Raw genomic sequence first — 26749 nt, forward strand, 5'->3', positions numbered from 1 at the left:
TCTGTGGTATTGCTACTTTGATCTTGCGTAAGAAGATAGTCTCCAGAGCTTCATTACTTTTAAAGCCTTCATCGTGAGGGGCCATAAAAAGATGCTAAGCAATGGATTTCTAAAACCATTTACCAGACATTCTGTAGTAGCTAGCAAGTAATGACTGCATAGGGATAAAATGCTCCTCCATGGTGTGTGATGGCCTTTTGTGCCTTGCGCTCTGGATTGTCAGGGCAAACTGGGATTGGCTGATACATGTCAGCATATGACGTTGTGTGTATTAAGTGGTGCCAGTTCGGGATCCTGAGCTTCTTTAATTCATGAAGACCTTATACTTTGCTGCAAGAACTTGTAACTGATGCCTAACTATGCATATTTTAGTACATTTTAGAGCCTCTTAAAATGTCTCAACTTATTTAGAATATTTATTGCAATCTATTTATTTTCCTCTTCGCGCTGACTTTAAGTTATGGACTGTTCTGACATTTTTCCATTTACATGCTTACCTGAGTTTGCTGTCTTATGAATAGATCATCTTGGAATGGAGCATGAAAGTGCATCTGTGTTTTACTGCTAGCATTTTGGGGATTTGTATGGAGTAGCTGGAAAATTCTAAGGAGGAAATGATTTAAAGAAAGGGCAGTGGACAGGATGCCCTTTTTAAAATCTGATATGGGCAACTGCAGAGACCAGAAAGGGGAGGGAGAGAGAAGGCAGTGCAGCTTTAGGAGGAAGGAAATGTAAAAAATGATCAAGTAATTAAAGAAAAAGAGTTTTTTTATTCGGGTGGTTTATGTCACGGCGCAATAGATTGTTGCTGCAATTGTTTACTTAATTAAAACTTACATATCAGTATTGAATATTGATTAAATTCTTTTTTTTTTTTTTTTTTTTAGAAAAATTTAGAAAAGTTTAGCCAGTGATCAGATTTAATGTCATGAAGTTAAATGTCTGTTATTACTAGCTTATAGCAGATGTAACTATTATCTTTGAAGTTCTGGCAGTGTTCCTCCTGTTCCTCCTTGCACAAAGAAGGAGGTAGTGGTCCTGCTGGTGGGTTGTTGCCCTCCCACAGCCTCCTCCATGTCTCCTGATGTACTGGTGTGTCTCCTGGTAGCTCGCACTGATGTGCCATCCTGGATGAGCTGCACTACCTGAGCCACTTGTGTGGGTTGTAGTCTGGCTCATGCTACCACTAGAGTGAAAGCAGCACCAGCATTCAAAAATAACCAAAACATCGGATAGAAAGCATCGGAACTGAGAAGTGGTCTGTGGTCACCACCTGCAGAACCGGTCCTTTATTGGGTGTGTCTTGCCAATTGCTTATAATTTCCACCTGTTGTCTATTCCATTTGCATAACAGCATGTGAAATTGATTGTCAATCAGTTTTGCTTCCTAAGTGGACAGTTCCATTTCACAGAAGTGTGGTTGACTTGGAGTTACATTGTGTTGTTTCAGTTTCCCTTTATTTTTTTGAGCAGTGTATATAATTGAAATGCACATGAGGTGAACTAAACTTATAAACGTTTCTCTGATTCAAGATGCAGATGTAGCTCACTTCAGCTAAGCTCATTCAACCATAGGAACTTTATGGCCGAAGCTCTTCCTCAAGGTTACTTGTCCTTTTTGGTGCTTTTCACACCACATTCATAATCCAGTTTTTCATACAGATCTTGTGACATTTAAGGATAAAATATTTGAAAATGATTGTTGCCGTAAAGTTTTTGACTATTAAGCACACCATCATCATTTGTCACCATACATTTTCCTACATAGTGTCATCCACTTTCCACTTGTATTGCAGGTATTTACTTTGCCACAGACACTTACAACGTGGCTGGAAGGGATGGTAGAAGTTGCTAACCCTTGGGGAATAGTATGAATTCAAGGTTCCTTATTTCAGAACGCACTCCTGCATGTTTTCAGCAGCAATTTCAGATTTTATATCCCTCCAACTCACGAGTTGGAGGGATATAAATAGTAAATTTATTTAAAATTCAAAACTCTTTTACACAACAACCCCATTCATACACGTGCGCACAAACACATGCACACAACCTCATCCAATCCTTCTTCGTCTCTACAGTGCTACAGGTAATATAATGTCATGTGACCCATCCCCTTTTATGCCCATTTATATGGTGATAAATGTGTTGGAGGCACAGTATCTTTGCCAAAGTACAAGTAGTCATGTGATCTTGGGAAGATAGAACCATATTGCTGACCTTCTGATTAGCAGAAACTAAAATTGCCTGAGATGGTTCAGATTAAAATGAATGTACATGGTTATTTCAGCATGTTACAGATACTGGATGTGGTTGGACAGCTGCAAAAATCTACATGTGAAAGCATATCAGTTTTATGTTCTTGCATCATGAATTTTCCACATCCACACAATTTGTAACCATCAGATTGTGCAACTTCTATGCGCTGGATGGGTGGCCAAATGGATATTCTGCATGTTTTTCATGCAGAGTTCAATCCACTCTGCAAGAGTGGATTGAACATTACTTTTGCTAACACATCAGTGAAGGGTAACTGTTTTTATTGATCTTACTATGGTGAAAGTGTTCTCTTCAATGTCAATTTTCCAATTTAAATCTCTGAGATGTAGTGTGTGAAACTCAACTGAATAATTTTCATATCACATAAAGCCAGAGACTAATGTGAAATAATAAAGGCCTTCATTGACTTAATTCAATTAAGTTAACTAATTAACTTACGCAAAGTGTCAATCACGTATCTAATCTCCTGATCAGTCTTCTTATGGCTAGTTCACCCACTCAGTGCTGTGTCTCTTTCTCTCAACCCCTTATTCCCTATCCATGTTCTCATTCACCTGCCATCATACATTTACTTTCCCCCTCTCTCCCCCATCCATTCTTTCATCCTTTCTCTGTTCTTGTTCATTCTCCAATTCATCCTTCCAAATCCATTCATTCATCCTCACCTTGCCCTGTCCTGTTCCCATCCACCATCACTTACCTCCTCTCAGTTCTTTTTTTTCCCTATTCATTCGTCATCTGTTTCTTCCTCATCTACTATTTGGGACAATTTAAATCAAATTCTATATTCATACTTCCAATAAAAACTCAGCTTTGTTAAGGTGTAGTCATTGCTATTGAAATTAAAGTAAATTCAGTTATTTTATAAAGACACAGCAGTATTTTGTATTAAATGTGGAATTTTTACAACCGGAGATGAAACATTTCAGTGATTGACAGTTTTGACAGAAAATTATTCATTGAAATCATAAATAACGTGAGCTGTTTTTTTTTAAACGACTATTTATTATTTCTTCATCATTATTATTGTTGGCACTGTCTATTTTTGCTCATATGCCACATTCAGATAGCTGGTGAGTTTCACATGGACAAATGTTAATGACAAACTCCAGCTTTAATTACAACTGATGCCAAATCTGTTTCTGGGGTCAGTATTTATTGTATGACATTTATCCAGCCTGTTGGATCCCTGCATCTCACTTTCACAGGCGCTTTATGCGTTCGCTTACAATCTGTGAACTCATTCACATTCATGAGGAGAGCATTTTTCTTTTTTCATCATATTCTACATCAGTGATGTAAAATAAGAGAAAGGGGCAAAGCAGAAAGCCTTTTGTTTTGTTGTTTTTGCATTTCATGAACCGTCAGCAATGCTGTTACAAAAGCCCAGGAAGAAATCACCTCCTTTCAGTAGATTAGTTAGAGATTATATTGTAGAACATGCTGCAGATGCTCTAATTAAAGTTTTCTCCTTGCCATGATTGAATATATAAACTTACCTTTGCACCTGAAGTTAATTACCTACATTGTGTTGGTGTTGTTTGCATCAGCCTGTGTCCTTGGCGCGGTAACCCCCCCCTCCCTTCCTGTGGCACAAGTTAGCATGTTGATGCTCCTTGCAGGTGCAGCAGTTGTCTGTATGTGTGTGAGTAGATGTGCATGCATTAAGGCATGCCCATGAGGAAGTGTGATTGTGTGTGTGTGTTTTCCACAAATGTGGATCATCTCTTTGCGTTATTGATGGGCTCTTCCTGTACTCCTCTCTCCGTGACCCAGATCTCGTGCACTGACACCCTTGTTCATATCCTGCCTGCAGCAAACACATGTTGTCAGAGCAGTGAGAAAAGGAAGACAGAATTACATGAGACAGAGAGACATAGAAAATGAGAGTGAATTATTTGTTCACGTGTCTTCTGTCAACTTGATCGGACAGTTTCACCTTTATAAATCACAATTTTCAGGTTGATTTCTGGCTTGTGGCTTAACTCTTTCTACCATCTCAACAATATAAGGAAAATAAAATTAATTTTGTCTTACTTATTATTTAATTTTTTTCTCTTTCCTGTCTCTACAGAGCAGCTTCCTGGGTAGTGCCACATTTTCAGTAGGGGATTTGCTGAGAGCTAAAGATGAACGACTGACCTTGAGTCTCAGGTAAGTGAAAGCATTTCTTTGTCATACAAACTGCTCTGTGTGTATCTAGAGGCTAAACAGACTTTAGACCTTAAACTTCGAAGATCAGCAGCGGACTGATCAATGAAGAAAATGGGACAGAGTTGAGAAATAAAACCTTGTTCCACTGTTGCCGAAACTGCAGGATTGTTGCAGTATTTGCCAACATTTTTTATGTTGTAGTATTATAGTATATGAATATACTACATATATAACACATAGAAATACGTTTTTCTGATTTGCAAAGAATGTTTAGTTTTTGGTATAATTGTTTTTTTTCTTAGATGGTTTTTAATTGAAAGTAATTTAAATAAAATCCTTGTGTGTTTTTTTGTTTTTTTGTTTTTTTGTTTTTTTTTGTAGATAAGCAAAAATCATTTCATGTTTTATGTACATTTTATTGCAATTTGGAGCACACAAAGAGCCTGAGCTGTAGAACACCAAGGCTTTTTTGTTCAAAGTATGTGTTCTGCATTTATGTACTGTGAACATGGATCTGTTCTCTGCTTATAATAATTCAAGCAAAGACATGCATTTGTTTCATAATGGATCTACCAGCAGAGAAAAGGCAAGTTTGAGCTGCACAGCCACCAGGCATGTATTATGCAAATGTGTTTCATGGTGATGTCATTAAGTGAAAACAGAAAACTCTGAATTACAAATGAAGTATTAAAGACGGAATCCCTCAAATTTGAGCTTTATGTTAAGAAACTTGGAACATCTGTTTCATGCATAGAATATATTCCAATACTGAAAAAGGGACAAAAATAAAACAAAGCATATTATCACTCTAAACTGGTGATTCCAGAGAGCCCAGTTGTACATAAAAGAATGGTGGCACCAATTCTGATACTTCTGATACTTGATGTATGTTGTTTTTTTTTTGTTTTGTTTTTTTTTTTTGCATTTTGTAAGGAGTAAATGAAATGGGAGGCAAGCAGAAATTGTAAGAAAAGAAAAAGTCAGCAGATGATGGTAAAATGATGGTAAAAGCAGGCTGAGTGTGGAACTATGAATTTCAGCTCGCTTGTGGCTGAATGCGGTTGCTTCTTACTTGGCCTTGCTTTAACAGCCGAGTGAGCGAGGAGCCGCGGGCCAAGAGAGCTGGTAGAGCTCCTGCCTGACAGAGCCACCAGTCAGGCCGAGTGGGCCATTTCTAATATTATAGATAAATCAAATACTTCATTATTCTGTTTTTACCGCTTTCAACACTTAAGTTTTTTTCCTTTTGAAAATTACTCTCCAAATCAAACACATACAGCCAAATTACCCCTGTATTACAAAGGGCTGAATAAATCTCAGTGTAAACAGAGTTGGTACAAGCAGGGCAGCCAGTGTCATCTGTTGGTGTGGAGGCAGATTAGCAGTCTCATCACTCCCAATCACTAAACGATTGCAAACATGTAGTCATCCCCAAGCTGTTTAAAGGCAATAGCAATCTTTGTTTCAGGGCAAATATAACACTATGGGCAACATGAGTTAAGGGTTCAGCAGATTAATAACTTCTTTTGTGAGACTTTCACAATACATTATTTTAACATACAGTACATCTCATTCTCTAGTTGTTCACCAGTTAAGTTAAAATTGCCATTTGGTGCTTTAGTGTAGCTCTTTATCTTTTATTTTTGTAAAGGCCTGTTTGCATATTACACAAACACACTTCTGCGAGCTTCTGCGAGCAAAGCACCGTCCTGACCATCAAGAGCAATATGCAGTTCAGTATATAATCCGTTAGTAATTTAACATCTGGATAATAGGAGCGGGGATCAGACAGTCTCTTAAGTACTCTGTCTGCCCAGTTTAAAACATCTTTTGTCTACAAATTCCCATCTTTAAAAAAAGATTATGCTGAAGTCTGGTATGTCTTTGGTCCTGACAAACAATGAGGAGACAATTCCTGTTTGAATCAGAGTCGTTCTCTGGCCAGACTGAAGATATGTAATGTTCTTGAAGCAGAGATTGTTCTGTGACAGGTGGAGTTATCACAAATTGTGGTCTTGAGTGATAAACCGTATTACCTTGGCTGAGTGCAGGAAGGTTAAGGTCAGGAGAGTTACCATGGGGACCAGAATTAAGATCTTTTTTTCTTGAAACCAAGTAAGCATTTGCAGTGATGCATAAGCGTGGCAGTCAAACATTTCCAAGAACATATCAAATAATTTCCAGGATATACAATGTAAATGTTTTTGTTATCTTTTAAAAGACCAAGATTCCTCTTTGTGTCCGTGTACATAAAGAAACAAAAGCAAAGTATGCACAATACTCTGTTATTTTACTGAATTTCCTTTTTCCTTCACACTCATAGTTGTGTCTACAAATATGTTCTTTTGGGAATCTTTTCTCTTTATTTCCCTCTTTTTCCACTTTCTTTTGTTATGCTTTTCATTTCCTGCAGGTGATCCCAAGTCACTGTGTATAATTGTATCTTACCCAACTGACTTGACCTACAATGAGATAAGAAAATGCAGGATTTTCTCCTCCATGGATGCATATTTCAGCATGTACACACAGACTACAGTACAGGATTAGTTCATAGTGTTAAATTCCCATGTAGTTGCACTGAACTGTGGTAAAGTATTAGCAGTTAAATATATTACCACTGTATGTAGACAGTTTATTCCCCAAGATATTATGAAGTCGAGCAGTACTTGCAGTATTGTCACAATGCATTTTAAAAAAGGTTTTCTTAAATCCTCAGTATTTCAAGTAGATGTTAGTGAGCTGTTTTAACCGTATTATAATAGCTTTCTCAATTAAAAAAAAAAATTAAATAATTTTTTTTAAAAAGTTTAAAAATAAAAATAAATAAATAAATTAAATAACTAAAAATCATTTTAAAAAAAATACAAATAAATAAATACATATATATTACGGAAGCATAGAACTGTCATCCTCATAAAAAAAAGGTTTGGGCCTTATTACGTTATAATGTGATAGTTTATTGTAAAAACATGAAACGTATCACATTATAACGTGATATGTTTTATTGTAAAAACGTATAACCACTTGAACGCTGGAGGGATTATTTCTCTCGGCTGGCCCGGGAGCGGCTTGGGACCCCCCTGCAGAGTTGGCAAAGTGGCTGGGGAGAGGGAAGTCTTGGCTTCCCTGCTTAAGCTGCTGCCCCCGCGATCAGACCCCCGACAAGCGGTAGAGGAGGGATGAATAGATGGCACTTGAATGCACCTAAGATGATGTAATTTGCATTCATAGCGATTCTCGTGCTGCTCAAGTTTCAATCAGAAATTATGCCACATCATGGGGATGGGACCCGGACTTATTTTTCCTTCTGTACAGACCCATGCCTTTTAAAACTGTCCTTAAACTACGCATATTTATTACAATGTGATCCAAAGTGTTCCAAAGCACCATAATTTCACAATGTCTCAACCCAAATATGAAGGAAAACTCTATCAAGTCCTGTAAATGAGCCATTTGTGATCTCCTATCCACCCTGCACACAATTTCCTCATCTAAAGTTGAAAATGACCAAGTTCACGTTTTCAGATACATATGTTTCACGTTTTACAATAAACTTATCACGTTATAGCGTGATACGTTTCACATTTTTACAATAAAACTATCAAGTTATATGTTATGACGTTATGAGGATGACAGCTCTACGCTTCCGTATACAGATGTACATATATATATATATATATATATATATATATATATATATATATATATATATATATATATATATATATATATATATATATATATATATATATATATATATATATATGTTTTTTTTTAAATGGCTTCTGCTATCTAACCATTCAAATTTAGCATACTTGAGTATGTATGGAAGGGTTTGGGATTTCAAAAAGAGTTTAGAAAGTTTAACAGATTTATATGCTCAAAAAATTGGTCCTTTTATTTTTTTTTTTAGTGTTCCATTATCAGGCTTCTGTAAAAGAGGTCATTACTACAGGATATTTTACATAATATAATAGGAAAGTTCAGGCCAAATCAAATCCATATTTTTTTTATCTGACCTATGGTGTTTTTGAATTATCTAAAATGTAATGGAGGCAACTGGAGGTCAGGAGGCATTGCAGAGTGTCCGATAATCACAGAGAAGGTGGTTGGATTTGCAGCCCCTCTAGGCCATATGTCAAAGTGTCCTTGGGTGAGATAAAATGCCGCCAGTGTGGGAATTGTGTAATATGGATGAATTTGCACAATGTTGTAGAGTGGACAGAAGTGAATGTGGCTTGCAGTGCAAAGCACAAGTAGATGAGTAGTATCAAATGTTGTGTATTTATCATTTCTCTCAAGTTGTGAGGTTCTAGAGATATCAGCCATTGAGTCAGTGTTCTCTCAGATACAGTGAAGCTGCCTCTCCCCGTGTGATGCTCATATTGAACAACCATGTAGTTTATTTGAACTCAGCAGCAATGACTATGTCCTGGAACCATGACCTAGTTACTCAAGAAGACCCACATTGTGACTAATTTCTGGCAGGAACTATTCTCTTTCTGTCAGACTGTCAGCTGTTCATGAATCACTGCTCAGAGCAAAGTATGACATGAAGTGTATGCTCATGACAGTGAGACTAGTTATAAACATGTCACATTAATGAACAGTACAGAACTACTTTTTGTAAATTCAGTGCCAATGAATTGGACTATTGTAGTTAGTCACTAAATGGACATGTAGCCATTTGGTCCTACGGGTCATAGCCACACCTTTACAATTTATTTTTGATGCATGGGGAAAAACAGATCCCAGACTTTTCTTAAACAGAGAAGTCCCAGTGATTAATCCTGCTAATGGGAGGTAACATCATCATTGCATTATTAGATCCAAAATCCAGCTAAGAAGATGTTTTGCGTCAGGTAATGTTTGTTAAAACTTCTCACAAGATCTATGTATTCACTTGTTTATGTGTAGCAGCTGCTCCGCTGCAGCCCTGGTTTAGCTGCTGGACCGGTCTTCTCCACTTTAGCCATCGTGATATTACATCTGTGTTTGGTGTGTTTGTGTATGGTTTCATGCGCCCCACAAAAGCTGAGGCAGGTGCAACAAAGGACTAGAGGAAGCTGAGGAATGCTTAAAAATTCCACTGGTGAACAAGATAAATGGAAACAAGTGTCATGACTTGCGTATGAAAGAGCATCCACAAAAGGCTCAATCATTCACAAGCAAGGATGGGAACAGGTTCCTCACTTTGTGAGCAAATGCATGAGCAAATAGTCCAACAGTTTAAGAAAAACATTAGTTAAGGTGCAATTGCAAGGAATTTAGGGATTTCATCATCTACAGTCCGTAATATCATAAAAAAAATTCAAAGAATCTGAGAAAATCTTTGCACATAAGCAGGAAGAACAAAAACCAGCAACAAATCTCTCCGACCTTCAATACTTCAAGCAGCACTGCATTAAAAACCTGACATCATTGTGTGAAGGAGACTCAGGGCTCAGGAACACTACAGAAAGCCATTGTCAGTTAATACAATTCTTCGCTTTGTCTACCAGCGCAAGTTAAAAGTCATGCAAAGGTAAAACCATATATCAATAACACCCAGAAACACCACCAGCTTCTGAGACCGAGCTCATCTGAGATGTCTAGCAGCTGAAGGTGAACATCAAGAATGGGAAAAAATCCACTTTTGAAGCTTCAAAAAATCTGTGTCCTTAGTTCTCAAATGCATATTGAGTGTGATTAAAAGTAAAAGTGATGTAATGCAGTGGTAAATACAACTCTGTCCCAGATTTTATGGAGATATCACATTCAGTATGAGTGATTATTTGCTAAAGAGTAATCAAATTGATGAATTTGAACATTCAATATTTTGTCTTTGCAGTGTATTCAGTTGAATATGGGTTAAAATTATTTACATTAGGGTTGAACTCTATACATTGTAATGTATTAATTTATTCAATAGGCAAAATATGCTAACTTATTCTAAAGCTATCTTAATAGATAAATATACTTAATTTGGAGGGCATGTTACCTTGGATGTGTCAGTGGGAATAACTTGTAGTGACAGATTGTGCATTTGAAACCCACAGACATGAACATATTATGGTCTGAGTCGTTGCCTGTGTGACGTTGGAGTCTGGATGTGTCACACTGGCAGCGAAGCATGCATAACACACACAGACACACTAAGGGAACAGTCTGGATTTGATATGCAGTTTGTTGGTTCATTCAGTGAGAAAACATTTTGATGATGAGCAGCTTTACATGACTTTGTACTGTATGATTCATTCAGGGCTGTTTGACCTGTGGAAGAGTCTATGACTCACAGTACACATTAGTTCTGCTGGCCAAACAGCGCAGATGCTTCAGCACTGACATTAGCAGGAAAGCAATTCACTCTGCCCAAACAGATGCTTCATTTTAATACAATGTCTTGATCCCCACTGAGCCAGTTGTTGCAGAGAGTCAGTTGATTTGAGCTGCTTCACTCTGTAGAGAGAACGTTGGACTGTGTCATCCATGAGGCAAGGATGGGTATTCTTCAGTCAATCTCCAAACCAATATGACTTTGACCGACTTCTCTTCATAACCTTTTGATTTACATTGCTGCTGAGCATATGTGGAGAGGAAATTGGTATTTGACCTGCGCCTCAGTGAATATATGATTTTCCTTTCTGCTTCAGCCCCTTGAGTGAAGTTTGCTCTGCTAGAGGGCTGTCCAGCCCAAAGATCATTCTTATGAATTCTGAAACTGGTTAGGATGTTTGTCACGGATTGTTTATGTTTCCTTTGAGACACAACCAGTTTGATTTGGGTCACTTTTTGAAGGTTTCTCACACCGTAGTGATGAATTACTGGGACTATAGGACGGAGATCTGTCTTTTTCTGCAGGCACCAGGGGCCACTGAAATGATAATAAGAACTCTTACCTTCCTGCAGCTCTCAAATGACCGAAAAGCACACAAAGGGGCTGCAGACCCACTGTTGCTTAAAATCAAATGCAGAAAAAATACATGTCAGTATAATACATAAAGGCAAATACTCCAAGGACAATATTGAAGAATTGTTTTTTTAAGTTATAAATATTTTTCATTGATTGAAGAGAGGGTACTTGAAATGAAGAGATGCTTTTATGTGCTGAGCAAACAAATTCATCTCAAGTTGCATGATAGTAAAAATCCACTGAGAAAATATGTCGGAATACGTTCACAAAAGCTCAAGGACGCTTCAAGGCTGCTGTAAAGATGGGAAAAATGTAATCAATGCTGGAATCTGGAGGCTCAATGGGAGGAAATTGTTTCTGTCACGATCAAGATCAAAACTACCACTATATGGTAAATAGTAAAAGTAAATTAGTAGGTAATTCAACATTAGGTTTAGATGGTCGAGACGTGTTGAATTATATGCAGTTTTATGTGGCCGCCTGTGCTTCATGTTGTCATTGTGTATTTGTGTCACAGCAGCATGTCCCATGTTCTCTTCCTTGGTATTGTAACACTGTAAAACTGATTAACTTATAACACTGAAAACCTGATTAACTTAATCAAAATCAGGTAATTTCTTGTTGTTTTACTGTATGAACCTTGTATAATGAAATAATGGATGGTTGTCAGTTTCGACCTTGGGTTTAGCAACAATTTTAGCCACTAAAGGCAAAACAGTGTTTACAAATGATCATCATGTGGAGTTAATCATTTTAAGTCCTACGGCATCGCCATGGGCACAAAATGACACTTGTTGAGATATCCTAGTACTTAAAGGATTAATGTGTTAGGACTGTCTTCCTTTCCTTTGAAAAATGATCTGTGTGGACCCATTTATACATGAATGTTGAATTTTTAGAATTTTCAAATGTACAAAACTTTGTAAGATCCCAATATAATGCTGAACTACTGCTTTCTCTCAGACAGCATTCATACGACAATAGGCATTATAATAGCATTATTACATAAAGACTAGATAAGATTTGTGAACGTGTTGTTTTTGTTGTAAATGTCTGCCTATATTTGTGCAATAACATCCACCCTACAGGCATAACTGTGTACACTAATTCCAGCTCTAAGCGTGTGCTTCAAACTCATAACCTTAACCATTTGCAAGTGAGAGTTTAGTAAAAGAGGAGGGAGACAAAAGTGTGTGTGTGTGTGTGTGTGTGTGTGTGTGTGGTGGTGGTGGGGTGGGGGGGGGATCTCTTGCATAAGGGTCTGTGAACTGGGGATTTTCTAAACACTGCTTTGTCTGACTTTTTCTACTAAGTTATTTATCTTTTTTGCTCCTTTTTCCAATAAGGTTTCCAATGGAGACTTCTCCCTTCAGACCCCGGTCTTGTCGACTTCTACTGAATTAAGTAGTCTATAAAAACTCCCACAGTTCTTTCACCTTATTGGTCAACCTAAATTTGTCTTTGAACTGCAAAAAAATATATATTAAACATCACAGTTCTGAGGTTCTTGGTCCTTCACTCTTCAGTCATTCATTCTGTCGATGTTGGTGGCCAGTTTTGGTGTGAGAGCATGTTTCCTCTAATCTGGAATCAATGAAAAGAGATTAAATAGTGACTCCCATTGTATGCAAGGTAAAATGACTTTTTATCAAAGGTAGGTGATAGTAGCAAAGACACTAAGGGGTTTCTGTCAGACAGGACGGCTTGATGTCTTCACTCAACATTATTTGATTTGAGTCAGTTTTTATTGTGTTTTCTCTGTAGACCTCATTTCTCCTGAGGTCCCAGCTTTGGCACTTAACTTCTGAAACGGAAATACAATCCATTCTGTCATCTTTCAGCCGGAGACAGAACAATCTGCATGAGTTAGGTCTGAGGAAAGAGAGGTCACGTTTGCCAACACAAACTGTGGTGATGTGCTCATAGGACTCTGGCAGATTGTGTGACGAAGTAAAGAGATAACATTGTCAACACAGAGACATGAAAAGGGGAAATGGCTTTATTGAAATCGTCTGTATTTGCAGTTATTCTCAACATCCCCCCTCCTCCTTACATTGACTGTGTGGTCACAGTACACGCCTGTCAGGAGTTATCTCTATGCTGCCTTTGCCCTGAGGCCTGCAGAGAGCTTGTATTAAATCCTGTCTGGACTTTGTTTATATGCAGCTGGAGTCCCTTGTGACATTACTCACCAAGAAAAAAGGTGCTGCTTTACTAACTAATGACCAGCCCCCTGCAGCTCTGTCGCAATGGATCAAATGAATTTTAAATGATAATTCCTTTTGGACTTATTTATTTTCTACTTTGGTTAAAAAAAATTATTGGTTTGCAAGTTTTATTACTCTGGAAACTCTGTTGATTTCTTTTTTCATTTGTTTCTCACCTCAGTATTCGGTTCAACTCCCTATTATTGCATGCATATTCTAAACCTAGCATAGTTTTAATGGGGAACCCATTAGGACAAGCAACAACGTTTGGTTCCTACAGGAGTGTGGTAGGTTTCTTAATATTGCATGTTGTTTATCCTCATTTAAAGATTTTTGTTTCCAAAAAAAAAAGGCAGGTGGGACTTTTTCACCTTATCATGTGCACACACCACACACAGTATAATGAAGTTTAAGGTGTTATAGGATTAGAAAATGCAGTATAAGTCTGCAATTGCCAAAAGAATTACACATTTACAAGTTTTCACCGCTATTAAATCCCTGTTTTGGCATTTGTGTTGATTCCTTTTCCTTCTCAGGCTCACACTGTAGTTCCCCTTTTGCACTTCTTGCTATCTCAAAAACTTTGTGCTCAGTGCGAGAAGTGCTCTATGACCCAGTTCTACAGCTCAGTGTGAGATTTGATTTTGATATGAATTTATATGCTTGTGGTAGTGTGTGTCTGCGTCTATGTGTATGTGTGCGCATCAGAGATTTACCATGGCAAGACTTCATTATCACAGACCAGTGCTTCTACTGCTTTGCTTCATGGCTTATTCATCCATTCCCATTGGATCAAGCCTTTCTTTACTCTTCCACCACCAACAGTTTAGACCTCTATCATGATAATATCATTTTACCATCCCAGAGTTCTTAACATCGCCCTGCTCCAATTCTCATACTAATCCAGAGAGTCAACTTCCCCTCACACAATATCCCCTGTGACTGATTTTATCTCAGCCTGACCTAAAAGACTAAAGATCCACTATCTGATCCAGTTAAAGTGGAGAGAAATTGTTGCAGTAGCTTTGGTCATGGGTAAAGTTATGTTTGGGTGTATTCACTGTAAGGCAGAAATATTAGGTTTTTAGTCTTTTTTTTTATTCTGAGAGTATTATTAAATCAGCAGCTAATAACACTAATCTGTAGGGTGCTTTCATTTTTCTTGCATTACACTCAGCAAGTGCCGTCATTTTCACTGTGCAGTATGCGATGCCTCCTTTAAATCAAACCATTTTTTTGTCCAAAATAAAATGTTAATGAAATTAAGAGGATAATTATTAACCATATAAATGTCGTTGTTGATGGAGTCTTTGTTTTATCAGTGCTGGATTGTAGAGAAACATGTAATGGAGCACTTAGAGGAGACTTAAGAAAAGGCCGGTGGGGATGTTTTATCTTTAGTTTCCGCATGGAGAAAACAGTTGGATGATTTCTTTTTTTCTTCTGTGGAAATGTGTGTGGAATCAACCAGTATAATGCATTTAATGCAGGTGGAATAAGTTTCCTCACACACACAGGCACAGGAGGCCCACATTAAATAAGTGTATGTACATAAACAGTTACTGCATATGTGCTTGTGTAAAGGCATACAACCACACACACCAAATATAAAAAAAGGAAAACTAGACAAAGACTTGGGCTGAAATAAATGCACATCTGTCTTCCTCATTTTCCTTCTTTAGCATTTAATATCTTTTTCTTTTCCACACAGGTCTTCTGCATAATCTCCCAGCACTAGGGATCATGGCTAGAATAGAAAAAGGATGAACTTGGCCAATGTTAGAATGTGGCAATTCTGGGTAAAAAAAAATAAAAAATAAAATAAAAAAAAAGAGAGAGAGAAACTCAATGGACAAGGCAACTTAATTATCTGCCAGGAGTCATTTTGATCCCAGTAAACTGACCAGGGACATCTAAGATACCCCCAAGCATAGTAAAAAGATGCTAATATGAGTTTTGTATTAAAGAAGGTAATAGAGTCTCAGTGAGCTCTGTAAGTGAGGGTTAACTTTCCATCTGTTTTTTCTTTTGCCTGTAGTTTATCTCTTTGCATAGAACACATAAAGGGCAAAAAGATGAGAAAGAAGATGTGGTGTTCAGAGATTTGATAAATCCATCCCTTTGTGGTGCTGAGGCATGCTGGAGGTGCAGCTTATCCCAAGTTATCATCCAAGAAATGAGAAGATGATAATGAGCTGTTTCACAGGTTTCTGTTTGTATTTTGGTAAACTATGTTTTGCACTGACATGACATTTTCATGTTTCATCATTCAAGCAACCAGCTTGGGGCAACAAGCAGAGATGCAATTCAGTCTCTTCTTTTGCCCCATATCCAATGTGTGCAGCACGGAAAGGTCATGCATAATGTCTTGTCCCTTGCTATTCAGTGTTACCTTAACTATTGAAACTCAGGGTGCATTTATAAGTGTGGGTGTACTGTAAAGATGACAGTGAACAGAAAATTCTTCACAGCTTTTTCGAAAGACAGTGATAAAACAAGCCTCTTACTGCTTTTGCTCATTAAGGGGCTTCCTTAGATTCACTGCCACACAAAAAAGTACAGGTTGCAACTGTCACCGGCCTTCACCTTTCATGACAAGGACTTAAATAAATGTTTTTTTTAAGTAATAATTATTGATTTATGTAAACATGTTGCTTTTAAAGTTTTGTGGATTTTAATAAGGAGATAAAACAACCTATTTTGGTCATTTTTATTTATTTTACACTGTCTGGCACCTCAGTAGTGGTTGAGTGAATGAGTCAATGGCTGTGGGGTAATAGTAAATTAGAATCAGTGATTTGATTTGAGAAATAAGACTTAAAAAACTTTTGCTTCTTCTTTTTCATTTTAATGTTAATGTTTGTTGTTTTGCTGTATTTGTACATTTTGGAATTTGAAAGATTTTGTTTTTTGTTTTGTGTAAAGAGAGCTGTTATCCTGGAGGAAGGAGTTTAGTCCCAGATTCTGGCTCACAGGCTCCAGAATCATATCCCAGAATAACTGTGTGATCTTTTAGGATCCAGTCATGCATCTTTGACTTTCACATACCTGAAAGCACTTATATCTCTAAATGATAATGATTGTCAAGGGGACAATATTGCACAGGATTTTAGCCCTTTTATGGGTGGGGGACACTGACCACAAGTTTTGTTGTGGTGCACGTTCCACAAATACATGATCATTGTAAGGGGAATCAATAAGCAATCAATCAATCAATCAATCAATGATACATCACATGGCATAATTAAAAGTAGAAATAATTAACCAAAAGAAAAGTTCCTCATTTTTTCTGCTAAATTTAATTTGCTGGCATGACAGAATGGTCATTTTGTTTAAAAAAAAAAATGGTAAAGTAGAATTGGCATCACTTCTCCTTCTGTAAACATCACATTTCATGCCTGGCTGCAAAAATAAATAAATAAACAAAAAGAAACATGGCCCTGAAACAAATCGTGCAGCTGAGACTGAAAGAACCTAAATTTAAACTAGAATGTTAAAAGTATATCTCGAGTGATTTTCAATTAAAGTTTTCAGACGCAGGATGTCTTTTGTGACAGGCAATTGCTGAAGGTCACATTTCAGCTGTGCAAAGCAAGCTGATTATATTCATATTTTTATTTCTTATGTCTTATGTGAGCTTCATAAGTATATGACATTCTCACTTTAGACAACTTAAAAAAATTCCCATAATTATATTTGAAAGAGTCTTTATTTGTACTTGTTCAGAAATGGATGGATCACGCTTACTTGCCCCCCACATACACTGACTGGTAATATATATATATATATATATATATATATATATATATATATATATATATATATATATATATATATATATATATATATATAATATAATAGCTCTAGCTACAAGTAGGTTGGAGTTTGATAGATGTCAATCATCCACCCCTACACTCACACACCCCTCTCAGCTCCACCTCATTGCCCATTTTTGTATTTACCCAGGAGCAACAGCACTTGTGACTCACTCGTGCAAAGATTGTGACAGTGGGAACCACTCAACAAGCTTCAAGTTTTTCAGAATCCTGTGTGTGACATCATAGAGGCTCAGCCCATGCTTTATACAACCTATGTCTGTAGATCATATATCTATTTTCCAGCGGAGATTTGGCCAAGAGGGCAGCAGCATACTGGTAGTTATCATGAAACAGTAGATGACACAAAATTTACAATGTTAAAACTTTCTAAGACATAAATCACCATCTGCATATAGACAATGCAGATGGTGATTTTTACCAGAGCTTTAAACTTATTCAATGTAACAAGGGCTTTAAAGTGAATTTCAGGTTGTAATTTATACCAAGTATTAGGTGCTGAAAAATACAAATGCTTTCTTGTCCAGTTCAGTCCACTTGGGGGACAACAAATTGCAGAGCATCCAAAGTAGTTTTGACAAAACAGTCTCCACTCAAGATCTTTAAATGGTTTAAGTTGCTAGTTTAGGCGCAAAACTCATTTGGAAGTTTTAATGTGGAGGTATGGAGAAGAAAATCATTTTAAAATCCATCTGAATACTAGAAAAACTTAAAAATTGACAACAAGTTGGAAAGAAAAAAAAAAGATTGATTTTGAAGAGAGCTTTGACCACCAGCTTTTACCTATGATGATATGAATGGTACAGGCATTGTCATCACTGGAGAACAAAAATCTAATATTTGCTGCCTACCTGAGTCAACAGGCCACTGCAATCACCACTGCAGGTAGTAGCTCACACACTCCGTTTTCCTGCAGCATTCATGCAAACTCTTTTTCTCATAGTAGCGCGTACAGAATGTCCTTTATGCACAACATCTCATTTAAAATTGAACCATACTGTAAACCTGTCTGCATCAGGAAACTGCTATTGTAGATATGCAGGTTAGTTTCATAAAGATGCACTTAGAAACCATCATATGCTGGTTGCGGGACTCTCGCGATGCCATGGAGCAAGATGGACGCGTGAAGCGAGTGCTCCCAAAGTCAGGTTGCTAAATGCCCCTAGAATTCAGCTAAATAATTCAAAGTTTTCGACAAAAGACTCAGAATATGAGCGGGGGTACAAAAACAAGGAGCAAAGCTATGACAGAAAAGATGGGAAAAGCTGGACTTGTGGAAGGCGATGAAAACTCGAGAGATGCTAACCATGCTAACAAAAGCGAGCATGGCACCGAGTCGGCTTCGGAGCTAAGTTTGAAAGACATAAGCGACCAGATTACTTGTCTCCGAACTCAGCTGAACGCCGATTTGACGTCGTTCAAGGAAGACGTCAAACGAGAAATGAAAGGGGAGTTGACGGAATTCAGGCAACAGATAAACCAGCAGTTTGCTACTACAACGCTAACTCTCCAAGAGCACGACAAAAAACTCGAGGAGGCCGCCGCACGCATTGAAGAGCTGGAAAGCTGGTCCGCAGCGGCTAATGAAGCCCTCCAAGACACATTGAAAGAGCAGAGGGCATTGATTGACAAAGTAAATGAGTTGGAATCAAGAGGACGGCGTAACAACCTCAGGATTTATGGGGTACAAGAGGACATGGAGGGCTCTTCTATGATTGCGTTTGTGGAGAAACTTCTGGTGAGCGAAAATCTGATCGAGGAGGGGATAGATGCTCAAATACAGCGTGCCCACCGCTCACTTGGGCCCAAAGGGCCCCTCAACGCCCCCCCCCAGATCAATCGTTGTTAACTTTCTTCAGTACAGAGTAAAGGAATCGATTCTCAGGAATGCATGGAAAAAGAAAATTCAGCTTGGGGACAGGACTTTGTCATTCGACCATGATTATGCATCAGATGTGATCCAGCTGCGGAAAGCATACAAGAAAGTCAAAAGTGTTTTGAAAGAGAATGGTATTCGATTCCAGACGCCATATACCCGAATGCGCATCCACTGGGAAAGCGGCCCTCAAATGTACAACAGCGCGGAGGACGTCGAAAGAGAACTGCGCCAGAGAGGTTTTTTACCTGTCAACTACCCTGAAGAGGAAGCAGTCACGACCTCCGGACCTTCAGCGACCAGAAGACTGGAGCAGACCTCGCCATGGCAACGCGTGCACCGGCGCCGGGGGAAGGAGACAGCCATGCGGGCTCGGGAGCGCCTACTTGAGTTCCAGTGGAAGACCACTACTTAATCTGAGACAGCGAGTATATGGACACGGACGTGGGAAAACATAGGTACAAACTATGCTCCAAAGACACTATGTTTAACTGCATTAAGGTACTGATTCATACTTTAGTTCTGCTGTTCTAATACATGATTCATATAACCTGACTTGGGTAAGCTAAGACGCCAAGGTGGAATTGGTGGAAAAGCTCTGATAGGGTTATTCACTGATTCTGGGAGGGGGCCCTCTCGGAAAGGGAGGCCTTTCCCCTTACCTGTTGAGGATGAAAATGAGGGGATTTATAATGCCCCAGCTTGGGAGTCCCCTCAATTGTTTTTTTGTTGTATTACTACTCAAAGTTTAGTTCTATTACTGTTCTCAATTGCAATGTTTGTGTTAAAAGTTGAGTTACTTTATTTGTAAGATAAGCAACCAACTTAGTTTATTTCATTTTTTTTATGCAGAGTCAAATACTTAGAATAATGTCATTGAATGTCAACGGACTGGGTAATCCGGTTAAAAGGGCAAGAGTGATGAAGAAGATAAGAAAAGACAATGTACATGTTGTGATGCTTCAAGAAACACACATGGAGCCTCAGGAACATGAAAAACTTGCCAAATTTGGTTACAATGTCTTCTATAGTTCTTACTCACAAAGTCATAGGAGGGGGGTAGCAATACTCTTATCAAAAAAAATAAAATTTGAGGTTGTTAAAGAAGTAAAGGATAAAGAGGGTCGATTTTTTATATTGAAGGGTAAAGTTGAAAACCATCTGATGACACTAGTTAATATATATGCGCCACCTGAAAGTGATGGAGGATTTTACAAAGCATTATTTAACAATGTAACAGTTGAAGCAGAAGGGATCTGTATTTGTGGAGGGGACTGGAATGCAGTGTTAAATTTGAAATTAGACACTACAAGTAAAAACAGGAGCAAAAAAAATATTACGAAACTACTAAACATAACTTTGGAAGAAGTGGGCATGGTGGATGTGTGGAGGCGGCTTCACCTTACTGAGAGAGACTATACATATTACTCAGTGCCACATCTGGCACATTCAAGAATAGACTACTTTTTAATGAGACAGGAAGATTACTATAGGGTTAAAGAATGTAGGATTGGGGTTGCAGATGTTTCGGACCATAATGCAATTTATTTACACATCAGTTTGGAGAATGATCCCAAAAGTACCCTATGGAGGCTAAACGTAGGCCTATTGAATAACCAATCAGTTGTTGGCTATGTTAAGCAGGAAATTAACACATTTGTAATAGACAATGATAATGGAGAAGTGGATCCATCAATATTATGGGACTCAATGAAAGCAGTCTTAAGGGGAAAATTGATAGCTAAGGCAACGCACCTTAAGAAAATAAAAATAGAAGCATATAAAAAATTGATTCAAGATTTAAAAGATAAAGAAAATAAATTCAAATTAAAAAAGGACCAAGAAACTCAAAAAGAAATCCAAGATTTAAAATCGCAACTTGAAAAATATTTGGACGATGAAGTAGAAAAAAAAGCCAGATATACAAAGCAGGCATATTATGAACTTGGCCCAAAGTCAACAAAGTTACTTGCTCGAAAATTACGTAAACAACAAGCAGACTCAACAATTGTTAAAATTAGGGATCCTACGGCGCAAAAATTACAGACAGAACCAAGAGAAATAGAAAAAACCTTTTATCAGTATTATAGCAACTTATATTCACTAGAAGGCGCTCCTGATAAAGACTCCATCAAAACATTTTTAGACGAATTAGACCTTCCATGCATAGGAGAAACACAAAACAACAGAATATTAGCTGAAATAACACCAGAAGAACTGGACAAAGCAATAAGTAGTCTGAAGGCAAATAAAGCCCCTGGCAGTGATGGTTTCCCTGGTGAGTGGTATAGGACTTTCAAGGAAGAACTTAAGCCATCTCTTCTTAGGGCCTTAAACTATATTCATAAGGAAGGCAAAACCCCTCCATCATGGAAGGAAGCAATTATCTCCCTAATCCCCAAAGAAAATAAAGATAGAGAAAATTGTGGCAATTATAGGCCAATATCAATATTAAATGTGGATTACAAATTATACACATCCATTATCTCTAAAAGATTTGAAACATTTATTTCAGACATCGTCGACGAAGACCAGACTGGCTTCATAGTTGGCAGGCAAACGCAAGATAACATTAGAAGAAGTTTACAAATCATTCACACTATAACTAACAAAAAACTTAAAGCAGCCTTGATTAGCCTTGATGCAGAAAAGGCCTTCGATCGAGTAAATTGGTATTTTTTATATCAAACATTAGAAAAATTTGGCCTTACAGCTCAATCTATTCAGTGTATAAAAGCAATTTATACTGAGCCCACTGCTAGAATAAAAATTAATGGGTCACTTACAGAAAGATTCAAACTCAGTAGAGGATGTAGACAAGGATGTGGACTAAGTCCCACCCTCTTTGCCTTATACATCGAACCGCTGGCTCAGGCAATACGACAGAAAGATGATTTAAAGGGCATTATAATTAACCATAGAGAACAAAAGATTGGACTATTCGCAGACGACGTGTTGTTATATCTTGAGGATATCAACACATCTTTACCTAAACTAATGAACCTTCTAGAAATGTATAACACCCATGCAGGATACAAGCTGAATATATCTAAAACCCAAATATTAATTTTCAACCACTCACCCTCAAATGACATCATTCTTAAATATAATATAAAGTGGAACGCCAACAAAATTAAATATCTAGGTGTATACCTGTCTAAAGATCCACTACTTTTATATGACTTTAACTACAAACCAATTGATCAAAGTATTAGAACGGATATTCAAAGATGGTCCACCTATCCACTCGACTTAAGCAATAGAATAAACGTGGTGAAAATGAGCATTCTCCCCAGGCTTCTTTACTTGTTCCTATCCCTCCCGATAAACATACCACCTAAACAATTTACAGAATGGGATAAGTTGATATCAAAATTTATTTGGGATGGTAAGAGGGCCAGAGTTAAGTACGCAACACTACAGTTGCCAAAGGATAGAGGGGGCATGAATCTCCCTAACTTGAAAATGTACTTTTATGCAGCACAACTGAGGTATTTGTGCTGCTGGTGCGATCCTGGCTATCTAGCAAAATGGAAAGAGATTGAGGCATGCATTCCGGGACATAACATCCAAACAATTATAGGTGAAGATTCTATACCAATTGATTTGAAAGATATACTAAGTCCAATTACACAATTCACTTTAGAAATTTGGTTTAGTGTGCTAAGACAATTAAAATTGAAAAAGGAAAGAAAAATATTTAAATGGATAGCATACGACAAGGATTTTAAACCAGGAATGTATGACTCAACCTTCAGGTATTGGCACTATAAGGGTGTTACAGCGTTTTGCATTTTGATTAATAATGGTGAGATGAGGAGTTTTCAATATTTGAAGGACAAATTTGGTCTCGATAATCAGGATTTATTTCGATATTTACAACTAAGAGAATATTATAACAAAGAAATTAAAGTAAAAGGAAGTGTATCTCATGTAGTTTTAGAGACAATATGCGATGCGTACCAACAAAAAACACATAAAATTATATCTAAGCTTTATTTGAGCTTAATGTCCTGTCAAAAACGTACAACTCTGTATATCAAGGAAAAATGGGAGAAGGAATCACTTACTACAATTTCTGATGAGGTATGGCATAAAATCTGTGAGCTATCTCAGTCTTCTACAAATTCTTTAAAATGGAGAGAGTTTAATTGGAAAAACTTTATTCGGTTCTTTATTACGCCATCTATTAAAAGTAAACAATTATCCTGTCAGCAAATGTGTTGGAGGCAGTGTGGCACTATAGGTGCTAATCATACTCATATCTTCTGGGATTGTTCACAGATTAAATTGTTTTGGACATCTGTTCACGTAACCTTGTGCGAGATGTTAAAATACCCCATTCCTTTGACATTCATTACATTGTATCTTGGCTATCTTTCTGATGTTGTAAATAAGGATGACCAGTATTTAGTAAAAATATTATTGACAGCCGCAAGAAAAGCAATAACACGGCGATGGCTAAAACCTGAACCACCCAGCCATACTCAGTGGATGGAGGTCGTTCAGGAAATTTTCACCATGGAGAAAATGACTTATGTCTTGAGACTTAAAGAGGGTGAATTTCATGAAAAATGGGACAAATGGATTGCCTACAGAATTTCAAAGAACACACTTTAAAAAGAAAAAAAGAGGGGGAGAGAAAGAGAAGGAGGAAAAGAAAAGAGAAAGGAAGGGAAGGGGAAGGACAAAAGGAAGAAAAAGAAAGGAGAAAGGGAAGAAAAAAAGGGGAAAAGAAGGGAAGGAGAAGGGAAAAAAGGAAAAAGAGAAAAGAAGAAAAAGGGAGAAAAAGGGGAAGGAAGGAAGGAAAGAAAAGAGGGGAAGGAAAGGGGAGAAGGGAAAAGGGGAAAAAAAATACACGAGCAGTTGGGATAGGCTTCAGCCTTTTCCACAAGCATAAATTGGATTAACCAGGTATATATATATGAAAAAAAAGAAAAAACATTAATGGGTGACAGAGCGAAGGATTGCTTGTTTGCCTTCTGCCTCTCCTTGTCTGTGTTTGTGCAGTTTTCTTGTGCATGAAGCTGTAGGGACATCAAATGTGGAGTCCAAGGCTTTATGTCTTAAAATGTATCACCAAGGTCACAAGCAGTAGATATATTGATCAAATGACTTGCATGATCTATTTAGCAAGCAGCAAGGTGCTATTTTGCAAAGTACTATTTGGCTCCTTGACACAGTAAATGTGTCTTAACAGTCTGTTAACCAATCACTTAGAGGTAAAGGAGAACATGAAGAATGAAACAATGGCAGTGAAGAGATCAAATGCATGATGTAAAGAATCCGTCTAAATTAAATTTATATTCCATCTAAATTCAGAAGGTATAAACCTGCATGATTTTCAGTGTTAAGCACCAGATGATGAATAGTGTGAAGGCAAATAGGTAGATGCTTTATGTGGATTATTATTTGGATATGCTATGGACCATTCTCATCACCAATCTTGTGGTATGCAAAAAGATGAAGCAGACTTATTGCTACAAGCTCTGCTCCTTCAGCTAGCTTTTATGTCACAAATATATGTACTGTGTATATAAAATATGTATAATGGTCCACTCATGCTATGCCTTTGTATGTTCCAATTGACTTCCCCATGATTGGATTTCATTTTCCAGACTGACTGCTGACCCTGAATGAAGGGCTAAATGAGTTTCTGCCTTCAAACAAGATAACTGTGATGTATAGTGAATACTTTATTGGTGTTAAGCAGCAAATAAACAAAAACGTCTTAAGTTTCGTACAGTGAAAATGTGACTGCAGTGAAGATGATCAGCTATTCAATAAATTCAGCCTTCACTGTGGCATAAATAAACTACATGGTGACGAGAGTTTTAGTTTTTCCTTTGCGGTATCAAATAAACAGTTATAAAATAGCACTGTTTTCTCACAGTAATGTTAACTCTTAAATATAACAGTGAGACATCTCTTATTTTTACATTGTGTTAACCGTTTCTGTGTCTTTGGTCACATCTGACATAAAGAGGAAATACTGTGATGCATTTTCCACAACTAGAGGTCTGATACCACAAAATATTTCTAAGGCTCTAACAACTTGTAAGCTTTTAATTCTGCTCCAGTAAAGTCCAATCAATTGATAAGGTAGTTGTAAATGTCATGGAAAGTTAACTCAAGTAGCGTACATAATATCTGTCAATTGACACAGTTGGAGGTTTATAAACCAGGATTTTAGATAAACACCAATAAGCACACTTTTTTTTGTTAACCAACACAGTTTTTTTTCTATCTGACCTGACCACGTATGGGCTTCACTGCTAGTGCTATCCTTAATATGAAAAAATTAAAAGCAAACTCACAATCACTCAATATCAGCATCTAGCTTTTTGCTACAAACATAGTGACAACACAAGAAATGTGACATCACTGAAAATGGTCTATACATTTAAACTATTAAAGATATATGAAGGTTTTTGAGGGCCACAATAGCTTTGCTAACACTATTGCATATGTTGAAGGCATACATATCTGTGGACAGCCTTTTGTTTGTTTTTGTTTTTTTCTCTAAGAACAAAAACCAGATCAGGATCGTATTGCTTGTTTTTAAAGCTCTGAATGATATAGCTCCATCTTATGAGACAGACCTGCTACACCAACATGCTCCAGTCAGAGCTCTACGGGCTGCTACCCAGCTCCTCCTGGAGCTTCCAAAATACAGGATTCCTGAATTGTGGAACGCTCCCCTTTTATATTTGAGCTGCTCAAACACTTTCAGTCAACACATAACTATAATCTCTCATCTTTATACACTAAACATTTATTTTAACTTTGTTTATATATTTTATCCTTTTTATATAAGTATCGTTTAAATGTACTCATTGTTTTTATTGTTTGTGGGCATTTTGTTGCATTATTGTTACATCATACAGAACTTTGGGCAGTCCCAGGTTTCAGTAAATGTGCTATATAAATAAAATTGACACTGACAAGAAGGAGCTTAGTAACATCAAACAGATTGCACCAATCACAGTTGATTTGTGGATGTTGTAAACAAAACTGTGTATATTCTGATTCAAACTGTGTATAGATTTTATTTTCAACAGATCTTCTATGCTGTTTGTACACGTTTCTTTATAAATCTGAATCATTGCGAAATTGTAGACACGCAGTAACCTGATTTTCACCCCATCCTCATCTATGATTGGGCGTCAGTGCTGCAGTAAATAATTCTTTGCATCTAAAATGTCAGCTGCTGCACAGCTAAATGGACTTGACAATACATGCAACAACAAAGAAGAAATGTAACTTTACCAAATGTGAAACTGAGATGCACAGTGAAGTGAAGAATGAAAATCTGTTTTGTTTGATGGTCTGTTGTCAAGTCACAACCAAAACAAATACTGCTGAACAGAAGCAACATAAGTTATCATTTTTGTGAGCTCAAAGCAGAAGAACTTGGCTGTGATGTACTGAATAAATAAGTTATTAATAAATCAATAAACAGTTTTCTGTACCACGATGACAGTATTAGAGTAGAATCAGTGCTTCA

The 26749-nt window shown here is 37.3% G+C and overlaps 1 protein-coding gene across 1 annotated transcript in view; it reads left to right on the forward strand.

Moving 5' to 3' along the window:
• inpp4b (inositol polyphosphate-4-phosphatase type II B) overlaps window positions 1–26749 on the forward strand; it is a gene marked incomplete at both ends in the record, with an annotated part of 159999 nt that overhangs the window by 59969 nt on the left and 73281 nt on the right. Inside the window, one exon of the mRNA XM_079238146.1 lies at window positions 4352–4431. Coding sequence (XP_079094272.1) covers window positions 4352–4431 — 80 coding nt within the window. The remainder of the gene's footprint in view (window positions 1–4351; window positions 4432–26749) is intronic.

The sequence above is a fragment of the Telmatherina bonti genome, assembly GCF_933228915.1.
Source record: "Telmatherina bonti genome assembly, chromosome: 3".
Taxonomy (NCBI): Eukaryota; Metazoa; Chordata; class Actinopteri; order Atheriniformes; family Telmatherinidae; genus Telmatherina; species Telmatherina bonti.